This window comes from Leucoraja erinacea, chromosome 21, assembly GCF_028641065.1.
Source record: "Leucoraja erinacea ecotype New England chromosome 21, Leri_hhj_1, whole genome shotgun sequence".
NCBI lineage: Eukaryota > Metazoa > Chordata > Chondrichthyes > Rajiformes > Rajidae > Leucoraja > Leucoraja erinaceus.
In genome coordinates this window covers 20,898,767-20,910,192 of record NC_073397.1, presented here as the reverse complement: position 1 = coordinate 20,910,192, position 11,426 = coordinate 20,898,767, and the positions used below count along the sequence as shown (strand labels likewise).

The window sequence follows — 11,426 nt, the reverse complement described above, 5'->3', positions numbered from 1 at the left end:
CCGCGGCCATTAAAGCCACGCCGGGTGGTGCGAGGTCGCACACCGGGTCTTGGTGTTGGAGCCCCCGGTGTGCGCTCGCAGAGTCCCGCGGCCATTCCAGCCGCGCGGGGCAGTGGTGTTAGGCCCCGCTCCAGGAGCTCTTCAACCCCGCAACTCGGGCGGGAGAAGTCGCCGTTGCAGGAGCCCCGAAAAGCGGTCTCCCTCCAGGGATCCGCGGGCTCCCGGTGCCGCCGTCCGCAGACCCGCAGTAGCAGCCTGCCTTCGCATCAGCAGCAGCAGCGGCATCGGCAGCAGCAGCAGCAGCAGCGGCAGCGGCAGCGGCAGCGCTCCTCCACCGCTCCACCCGCTCCGGTCTCGGCCAGCTCCACGACGGCGACGGTGAGTCGGCACCAGAGTCCCCGGCTTCTTCCCGTTGGAGGCCGCTCCTCGTTGCGGCCCCAACGACAACTGAGACCCGACGAGAAAAGGTCGGGTCTCCAGTGCAGGGAGAGGTTCAAAAGTTTCCCCCCCTCTCCCACCCCACCACCGCCCCCCCACACACACACCCCAACATAAAATAACAAAAACTACATAAAAACACAGACAAAAAATAATAAAAACGCGGACAGGCTGCAGAGGCCGCTGCTGACCAGAGTCGCGCCGCCTACCGGATGTTAGTGTGTGAGATGGTGGGCGTGTGTGTGAGGGAGTGTGTGTGTGTGTGAGATGGAGGGTGTGTGTGTGTGTGTGTTTGTGTGTGTGTGAGAGAGAGAGAGATATGGAGGGTGTGTGTGTGTGAGATGGAGTGTGTGTGTGTATGTGTGTGTGGGATGGAGTGTGTGTGTCTATGTGTGAGTGTGGGATGGAGTGTGTGTTGTGTGTGCACCAGCCGTGTGTTTGTGTGCCAGCCCACCAGCCGTGAGTGAGTCAACTGCCAGTCCACCAGCCATGAATGAATCAGCTGCCAGTCCACCAGCCGTGAGTGACTGAGCTGCCAGTCCACCAACTGTGAGTGACTGCTGCCAGTCCACCAGCCGTGAGTGACTGAGCTGCCAGCCCACCAGGCTGTGAGTGACTGAGCTGCCAGTCCACCAGGCCTGAGTGACTGACCTGCCAGCCCACCAGGCTAGAGTGACTAAGCTGCCAGCCCACCAGGCCTGAGCTGCCAGCCCATCAGGCCTGACGACTGAGCTGCCAGCCCACCAGCCCTGAGCTGCCAGCCTACCAGGCCTAAGTGACTGAGCTGCCAGCCCAACAGACCTGAGTAACTGAGCTGCCAGCCCACCAGGCCTGAGTGAGTGAGCTGCCAGCCCACCAGGCCCGAGTGACTGAGCTGCCAGCCCAAGAATCCATTCGGCCCACAATGTCCATACTAGCCCTCTGGAAACCTGTCCCTTCGGCCGACGTCACCCATACTAGCACTCCAGAAAGCCCCACCCCATTGGCCACCAATATTGGAATTGATGGAGAGGTGGAATATTGCATTGGGGAACCAGCCCTCCAGTGTGAACATGGGACCCAACGGGTCCCACTTAGCCTAGTATATATATATATATGAATGTGTGTTTGTGTGTGTGCCTATGTGTGAGAGGCAAGATAGAGATAAATAGATCTCAAAGTTCCTTCTCATGGATCAGAAGCAACTTTTGATTAAAGCTATGCTCTATTTCTCTCTTTATTTTATTTCTCAGATGATGTACATAAACCATGAAGGCAATTATATTTATAAATATGTACATATAAATATATGCATATCTTTAAATATATTAATACATATATATATGATTTTTTGGTGGACAGCGTCGCTACCGCCCCCTATGGACGGGCTGACCACTGGGCCAAGGCGGCACAGCGTCGCTACCGCCCCCTGTGGACGGGCTGACCACTGGGCCAAGGCGGCACAGCGTCGCTACCGCCCCCTGTGGACGGGCTGACCACTGGGCGGCTGACGTGTCGACGTTGGTCACAAAGCACGCGGTGATGGAGCCGCCTCGGCGCCCGTGGCCGCCGCCCGCCCGCACCGTCGATGGCAGCAGCTTCCCAGAGTCTGGGCGAAGCCGGCGCCGTCCAGGGCCGCCCGCCGCAAGCGCCCGAAGCCCGGGCAGGCCCAGGAAACCGCTGCATGGGATTCAGGAACCAGATCCAGCAGGTCCTGGGCTGGAAGAAGGGGGTCAAACAACTGTCAGCCGCCGGGGAATCACGGCCTGGGCAGCCCGGGCAGGACAGGGGCGTCGGGTCAGAGCTGGGCACCCAACCTGGTTCAGGTAACACCAGGTTAGAGCAGGGCGCCCAGTTTGTCCCGGTTAAATGTGTTGGGTCGGAGTCAGGCATTCAGTTAGCCCTGGATAAGGTGGTGAGACCTGGGAAGAGCCAGATGGTAGTTGTTGGCAATTCTGAATTAGAACAAAGAATCAAACCAGCAGGTCTGAATTTGATTTCACCGTCAAGCAAGGAGCAAATAGTTGTTTCCACCTTAGAAAAGGTCAGTTCTGTGCTTGAGTTGGGCAAAAGAATAACACAGGTCACTCAGTCCGCCCTGGGTAAGGATGGAGGCTCAGGGCAGGTCACCCAGTACACCAAGAGAGAGAGTGTTGGTTTAAGGCACGTTGTGGGTAAGGGTGTTGGTGTAGGGCAGAACACCCAGTCTCGTGAGGGTGTTGATGTGGGGCACATCACTCAGTTCACAATGGGTAATGGTGTTGGTTTAGGACAGATCACCCAGTCCACCAAGGGCGAGAGTGCTGGTTTAGGACAGATCACCCAGTCCACTAAGGGTGAGGGTGTTGGTGTAGGACAGATCAGCCAATCCACTATGGGAAAGGGTGTTGGTTTAGGACGGTCCACCCAGTCCACTGAGGGTGAGGGTGTAGGTTTACAGCAGGTCACCCAGTCCACTGAGGGTGAGGGTGTTGGTTTAGGGCAGGGCACCAATCTAACTGCAATGGGTAAAAGTGGTGGTTTAAAATGTATCACCCAATCTATCCAGTATACCCTGAGTGAGATTGATAATTCAAAGCACCTCACCCAATTCACAATGGGTGAGAGAGGCAGTTTGGAGCAAGTCACCCAGTTTTCATTGCCTGATGATTTAAACCAGGTTTTGCAGCCGGTATTGAGTAAGAGTAATGGGTTAGAGCAGATACCTCAGTGTGCACATGGTAAGAAAAGTGGGTCAGAGAAGGTCAACCAGTGTACGCTAGGTAAGAAGGGTGAGTTAAACCAGGATAACCAGTCAGTTGATAGTTCAGGACCAGAAAAGCAGAACCAATTTAGTGTTAACGATCAGGAATCGGAAAAAGACATTGGTCATGCTCAGGTTAATGGCATAGTGCCAGAGCTGACCAACCCCATGACAAATGGAATGAAACCGGCATTCGATCCAAGTATTGAGAGTGCTGTGCAATTGAAGCTGGAATCAGAAGAAGAAGCGCATGTAGAAGGGATGAGTTTTCAACCTGTACAACCCAAATCATCATTTATGTATAGAACCACAAAGTCAATGGAGCAGATTAAGCCTACCGTGTGTCAGGATGCAAAATCAGCTTGGGGCAAGAGATTGGAGCAATGTGTTCACGTCCCCTCAAGTGACAGCAGGACTTTCAAACAACAGATGAAGTTTTTCAAATGCCAAGATGTGGAGTCCCTGGACCCCACTCAGAAAGCAGAACTCGAACAGCAGATCTTTATTACCCTTACGCAAAATCGGAGTTACATCTCAGGCCTATGTGATAGTGTGCACTTGGCTGATGGGCTTAGCTCACAGAATGACTTGCATAGCGCACAAGATGGCTCCCATCTTGGTCCAGGTAAAAGGGACTGGCTGTTACAGCCGACAGTGCGGAAACGAGCAAAATCATGTCCGGGCTCCCCAGAAGAGAGGCGAGGGAGCAACAGAAGCGATGGCAGTAGTAGGGTGAGATTTGCAGATTCATTAGGCTTAGAGTTAACAGAAGTTCGAAACTTTGACTCATCAGTAGAGCCAACAGTGCCATCACATGTCCTGGCCAGCTACAGTGCCACTGATCCCACAGAACATGTGATATGGGTGCAGCGTTTCAAAATGGAATTCACCAATCCCAAGGACGATGAGAACTTCAGTGAACGACTGAATAGCCAGAAGGTGTGCCTGGAAGCATTGACAGAGTCAGAACTGGTTATCAGTGGCACCATCCTGGTCATTAACCTGGCATACCATAAGGAGGTGACAGTCCGTTATACCTGCACTGATTGGAGTCTCTTCACTGATGTTTCAGCCCTATTTGAAAGCAATGTTGATGGCAAAATGGACCGCTTCACATTCTCACTGAATCCTACTACACACATGCTCCCGGCAGCCACCTGCCTGCAGTTTGCTATCAAGTACAGTGTTGATGGAGTAGAGTTCTGGGACAACAACAATGGTATCAATTACAAGATGACATACCAGTCTCTTCAAGTCACTGTCTCTGTCCCTGATGACAACAAGGATGAGACGGTCGGTTTAAATTGACCTTCAGCAACTGGCACCAAAAACAAAGACAAGTTGACCAAGGCTGCAGCAATGATCAGGCAAAACACACCACCCTGGAACTAAGAAACTGCAGAGAAGATTATCAGGAGCTACCTGCAGTGCACAAGATAACTTGAGATCAGGTGGGGTTATTTCCTCACAGGTGGAATTCAAGAGGATAAATATATGATTCAATTGAAGAATGCAAGAATGACAAAAGCAGGATCCACTGCAAATATTGACTAGAATTGTGAGTCAGCAGTAACGACCTGTCCAAACTTTCTACAGGAAGTAAGAAGCCATTCAAGCAACTAATTGCATAATGAAAATTCAGTTTACGTCCCGTAATGTTTGGCCACACGAAAAATAGACAGTTGCATCTAGTAACATCAGTATTGGAACAAATTAAATGTTCCTTTGTGCACTCTAAGTAACACTCCAAATGTGGGGGAAGGTGCATTTGACGTAGAATTTTCCAAATCCTGTTTTATGTTGGAGCAACATCTCATGAATATCCATCTTGGACAAATTCTGGTGATTAAACAGTTATTGGTATTTGGGCCTGTCACGATCATTGTTGTACTGTAAAAGTGTGTAAAGTAGATGAGGCAAAGTATGAGGATTTTTATCCAGACTGATATGCAAACATATCTTCTCCTTTTGATTAAAAGATATAGCTGACCTGTTCACACTAGTTCTATGTTATCCCACTTTTTGAATCCACTCCCTGCACGCTAGTGGCAATTTACAGAGGCCATTTAATACACAACCCCTCACATCCTTGGAATATGGGAGGAAACTGGAGTGCCCAGAGGAAACTCACACCATCACAGCTAATGACATGCAAGTTCCACACAGGCCGCACCTGAGACCAGGATCAAATTTGGGTCTCTGGCACCATAAGGCAGCAGCTCCAATGTGCCGCCCATCTTTGTAAAATGTTTTCTTGTGCCAGATTTCTCCCAGAGGTTGGGAGAGGAATTCCCTGTATGTTCCATCAGCGTTGCTATTTTTTCAGGATCTGTGCGGCACACAAATACAAACTACTCATCAAATACCAGAATATTGAGAATCTGTACTGCTTGGTAATGCAGCCATTTATTTTGTTATAATAACATTAAGGAACTTAAATAATCTATTTTTAGCTTAAGAAATCATTGGACTGTTTGCACAGGAAAACCTTGTCCAAGGCACTCAACTGGCCAATAGCTCCCATTGTCCTGGCTAAAACACTACCTGCCCCTCTCTCAAAGTCTTTGATAACAGTTCCTCAGTAACAGCTCCCTTAGAGGCTAGCTAACAACTTGTCTAATGCACTGACCATGTTTGAGCCCTGTCAAAAGTTTCTAGTTTCCTAGGTGATATGTATTTTAATATTTTGACTAACACCCAGGTTAGTGGCCTAAAATGTTCTTTGCAAGTCTTATAATGTCTTAGCCAACAGTTTTTCCAGGGCTGCATACAACTGGTGTCCGAGTCAATGCTGCTCCTGTTTTCGAACCAGCATCCTTGCTTTTGTGCTCAGTAATCTTCCTGGAACCCTGGGCAACATCCACACATCACTTTATTTGAATAATATTTAAAATCTACTGGGGAAAATATTCTCACTGATTCACGCTTATAATTAGAGCCAGGATCTTTAGGCACTAAAAAACTCTAAGCTAGGTAGGCAAAAAGGCATAATAAAATGGCAGAAATATGCATAAAAATACATTTATCTCCACCACCAAAATATGGTTAAAAATAATATAAAGGTATACTACATTAAATGAGCAAAGTTGCCTGGCTGCACATAATTACTAGAATTTTTTTCGAATTATCTGATGTTAAACGATGTCATCTGTCAGGCAGAATCTGCTTCAGTTGTGAAAAAATTAGTTTTACCTCAACTGAGGTCACTGGTGCATACCCGAAGCAAGTTACAGACTCAATATTCATGTCGATATCTTGTGGCATTACAACTACCTTTGAGAACTTTAGCTATATTTTCTATTTCTTCAAGATATTTGTTAGCTAAAATCACTCTCACATTTTAGACAATAGACAATAGGTGTAGGAGTAGGCCATTCAGCCCTTCGAGCTAGCACCGCCATTCAATGTGATCATGGCTGATCATCCCCAATCTATACTCCGTTCCTGCCATCTCCCCATATCCCCTGACTCCGCTATATTTAAGAGCCCTATCAAGCTCTCTCTTGAAAGCATCGAGAGGATCCATCTCCACCTCCCTCTGAGGCAGAGAATTCCACAGACTCACCACTATGTGAGAAAAAGTGTTTATCGTCTCTGTCCTAAATGGCTTACTCCTTATTCTTAAACTGTGGCCCCTGGTTCTGGAGTATGTTTTTCCTTGTATGTCTTTACCTACATCGCCAGGAACTTTACGAATATCGTCAGTTACTTTGTTGAAAACCTGTAAGTTATTCACTAATGTTTTGTCACGTTTCTCAAGGGAAGTGATAGCTTGTGGGAAGTTTACAAAATTCAAAGCAGTAAACACAAGATCACGGCTGAGGGACCTTTTCTGCATGATTTCACTGACGATCCTGACTGCAGCGGATTCTTCTTCATAACAGTTGACGATTTATTTTATCTTTTCAAAATTTGCAGCATAGAGCCGTTTACCCCACATAGTCAAAACGGGCTGAGGAGGTAGCAGAATCTCAGGTGCCATTTCCTTGAACAACTCCACACATGACAGTGTTTTGAGGAAGATTTTCTTGACATTGGAAACTAGGCAATCGACATTTGGAAACAAGCTACGTATGAAGTCCTTGAGCTAAGCATGTCAAATGCAACATTTTGGGGAATAAAACTCTCGCAAACAGAATAACATTCTCGTGTTTTATACCTTCTGGCCAAAGAACAGCAAGTGAAGATGTAAACAGCTGGGCAATAGTTGAGTTGTTTGACTTCTCCAATACTTCCGATGTCAACAAATACACCTTTGATGGTTGACCTGGCTCCAGTATTGGTTGTCTCATCTATTGAGATCCATATTTTGTTGCATGCAACTTCATCCGGAAGTGGCGGTGCTATCTGTCTATCTTTTCCTTTTTTTTTGTTTTCTTTTGTCTTGTTAGATGTATGTTTTAGTTTATTTTTATTTGCGTATGAGTGGGGGGTGGGGGAAACTTGTTTTAACCTCTTCAAGGGGATGCAACCTTTTCTTTGTCGTATCTCTGTCTCCGTCTGCGCTCAGGCCTAATCGTGGAGCTGGTGGTCTCCAACTGGAACCGACCCCAAGGCTCCGGAGGCAGAGCCTGTGGACACCATAGTGAAGTTGGCCGACTTCGGGGTTGTGGTGGCGCTGCAGCTCAACTTCAGAGCCTCGGAGGCTTCGGCCGTGGGCCCAGTGGACGACAACATCGGGAGCTCGCAGTTCCCAGGTTGGTGACCAATTCGCCAGAGCTCCCGCAACAACAGCTTCGTCCGCTGGACTGGAGGGTGGCAATTTCGTCCGCCCCGGGCCGCGGAGTTTGAATCGGCCCTTTCGTGAAGCTTGGATTTGGTTGCAGGACTTGCCATCAGCCGCCGGGGGGGCCCAACATCGAAAGCCTGGATCGCCTCAACGCAGAGGGAGAACAAGCAGGGAATACTTTACAACTTTTTTATTGTCATTCAAAACGTAATAGTTTGAATGAAATTGCGTACCTTGCAGCCATGACAAAAAATAAAGTAACAGAACACACAATTAAGTTTAACATCCATCACAGTGACCCCAGGCAGCTCCTCACTGTGATGGATGTTAAACTTCATTGTGTGTTCTGTTACTTTATTTTTTGTCATGGCTGCAAGGTACGCAATTTCGTTCAAACTATTACGTTTTGAATGACAATAAAGGAAACTCAACTCATCTCTAATTTTCTGCAGAACAATGTTGAAGTTGCTCTCAACATGATTTTTCAGTAATGATTACTTGCTTGGTATATGTTCCTCTGTGTATTTCTATAAAAAACCTCTGAGAGATTTGTTTTCCAATTTCCACAGTGGAATTCCAGCATCAATGAATGCCTTGCACAGATCACTCAGATTTGCGACTGGAGCCAGCAGTAAATGTAGTGAGGAGACAAGCTTGGGTATTTCCCTTGGGTAGTCTACATCCCAGTGGTATCAACATTGACTTTAATTTTAGATAACCCTTGTCTTCTCCCCCCTCCCCCCCCCCCCCCTACCCAGCTCTCCTTTTTGTCCTACTGTCTCCGCCTCTTCCTTTCTTTCCCCCCCCATATCAGTCTGAAGAAGGGTCTCGACCCGAAACATCGCCTATTGCTTCTTTCCATAGATGCTGCCTCACCCGCTGAGTTTCTCCAGCATTTTTGTCTACCTTCGATTTTTCGAGCATCTGCAGTCCTTTCTTAAAAGGATCTTGGAGAAGACTGAACTAGCAGGCAGCGGCATGAACGAATGAATGACCGATGGTGGCGCCCCTGGTTTCGCCCCAAATTTTCTTGTAAGTTATGCTATGTTAACACGTTAATAATAACTTTTAAATCTTAACGTATTAACATAGAAAACGTCATTGTAATCACGGTACAACTAGAAAAAATAGCACGACCTTTTAGTAACACAATGAAAAAAGGCTGATTTAGGCACTCGCGTGAAAAAGGCATTATCCCGGTGAAATCATCAAACAAGGCACATGGCATTTATGGCAAAATCCTGGCTATTTATAATCCATTGAATATCCTCAGAGATTGCCTGTTGTACACAATGGTACTTACTGTGCAAGCATAGCTCTCCCTCCCCCATCATGCAGAGACTGAGCCACACCCACACTTTCGGGCTTTATAACCCCTCCCCCTCCCACCGGAAAAGGTGTGGCCTTCATGGCGTGATTGACAGAAGAGAGATTCTCAACATTTTTTAAACACTAATAACTCTTATTTTTCATTGATGGGAAGAATCCTCTGCACCTGCTGAGCGGCGGGGGACTGAGTAAGATGGCCAAAAATCACAGCCGTAAGTGGTAGCGTTTTATCTAAAATCAATATACAGTGCAAACAGGAAATTACCCAAAGCACCCAAACCACCATTTGTAGTAGTGCCTTTTAACTTCAAGCCAAAGCACCCAAACTACCATTTGTAGTAGTGCCTTTTAACTTCAAGCCAAAGCACTCAAACCACCATTTGTAGTAGTGCCTTTTAACTTCAAGCCAAAGCACCCAAACTACCATTCGCAGTAGTGCCTTTTAGCTTCAAGCCAAAGCACCCAAACCACCATTTGCAGTAGTGCTTTTAACTTCAACCCAAAGCACCCAAACAACCATTTGCAGGCAGTGCCTTTTTACTTCAAACCAACCATATTTTCATTTTCAAACCACATTAAGAGGACTCAGTTGAGTAGACATGTGTTCAGTGTTATTCAGAGCTCAGAGAGACGTGACCCTCTGACCCTCCATCTTGCAGAGACTGAGTGAGGCACACCACTTCCGGGTTTTATAGTCCCTCCCCCTCCCACCAGCAGGGGCAGCAGAGAGAATGGCAATTTTTGTAATAACATTAATATCTCTCTGATTTTTCATCAATGGGAAAAATCCTCCGGTCCCAGAAGGCGGAGTGGGGCTCTGAGCGAGGTGGCCAAAAATGACGGCCGTAGGTGGCGGCGTTCTCTCGGAAATCACACCACAGCGAGCCAAAAGCGGTCAAAATCAGACTTTTAGTAATATAGATTGCATTTTATCTGTTATTTATTGTGTGTATATATGGTCTATGGTGCATAGACACACTGAACTTTTATCTCCCATTCTGTATTATGTTTACAAATTCTGTTGTGCTGCAGCAAGTAAGAATTTATTTGTCCTATCTGGGACACATGACAATAAAACTCTCTTGTCTCTTATTGTTTTAGCCAGCATATGTATCCTAGCCAGCAACTCGTATACCATCCGGTGAACATTACTCTCAGACCTCTTTAAAACATCTCCCCCAGTGGCCTGGTCAACAAAATCCTTATCCAATGATCTATCCAACAGCTCGTCCAGATGCATGACATAAAAACTGCCAATGTCCTAGACAAACAGTTCTCTCTAGGCCTACTCTTGTCTTGGGTAATATTTTTTTTGTACATCATATTTTTGCATCGGTATTCATCAAAGAGCATGGACGATAGTGAAATAATTGAGGTATATTAATATGTGAGGGCATTTTTAGGATGTTTGGTCTCCTCAAATGCCCTAAAGGGGATAAGTCTCCAAAGCCTGATAAGATCTATCACAGATTATTTAGAGAGGCAAGGCTGGAGCCTCGATGGAAATCTAGGTATTGTCACGAATGGCAGCTCAACATTTTGGGAATTCGTTATTTCAGATGTGATCGAGAGGGAGGCAAAATAGATGGAGGAATTGTGCTACTTATCACGGCTGCACTTAGAGAGGGCATACTGGAGGGTTCTTCGCTGAGGAGATATGGATGGAACTTAGAAATAGGAAAGGTACAAGCACTCTTTCATATAGGCCGCCCAATAGCAAGTGAGAGATAGACTAACGGATATGTAGGCACATTTCCAAAAGATGCCAAGGCAACGTGGGTAACTTTAACTTTCCCAAAATTGACTAGGAATTGCTCGGTGCCAAAGCCTACAGAATTTGTGAGGTGTATCCAAGAGGGTTACTTGAGACAGTATGTGGGTAGTCCAACCCGAGAAAGTAACAGTTTGAGGCAGATTTGATAGTGGCATTTAAGGGGCTTTTGGATAGGTATATGGATATGGAGGGATATGGATTATGCGCAGGTAGATAAGAAATGATCTTGGCATCATGTTTGGCACAGACATTGTGGGCCAAAAGGCTTGTTCTTGTGCTGTACTGTTCCATGTTCTGTGTCTGGTCTTGAGCCATGGGAGATGTTGTTCTGAGCAAGTGTGAGGTGTTGCAAGTGAAAGAGGGTGAGCAGTAAGGAGGGGGAGTGAGAGCTGGAATATGTAGTTTCCTGTAACCTATCTGTAGTTCTTCTTTCG

General features: G+C 46.8%; 1 protein-coding gene across 1 annotated transcript; it reads left to right on the top strand.

Moving 5' to 3' along the window:
- The first annotated feature begins 1,962 nt into the window (after window positions 1-1,962).
- On the top strand, window positions 1,963-5,023 carry ppp1r3da (protein phosphatase 1, regulatory subunit 3Da). The gene has a single exon (XM_055652363.1). It carries the CDS (start codon window positions 2,006-2,008, stop codon window positions 4,466-4,468), a length of 2,463 nt encoding a protein of 820 aa, XP_055508338.1. The 5' UTR covers window positions 1,963-2,005; the 3' UTR covers window positions 4,469-5,023.
- Window positions 5,024-11,426: the final 6,403 nt, after the last annotated feature.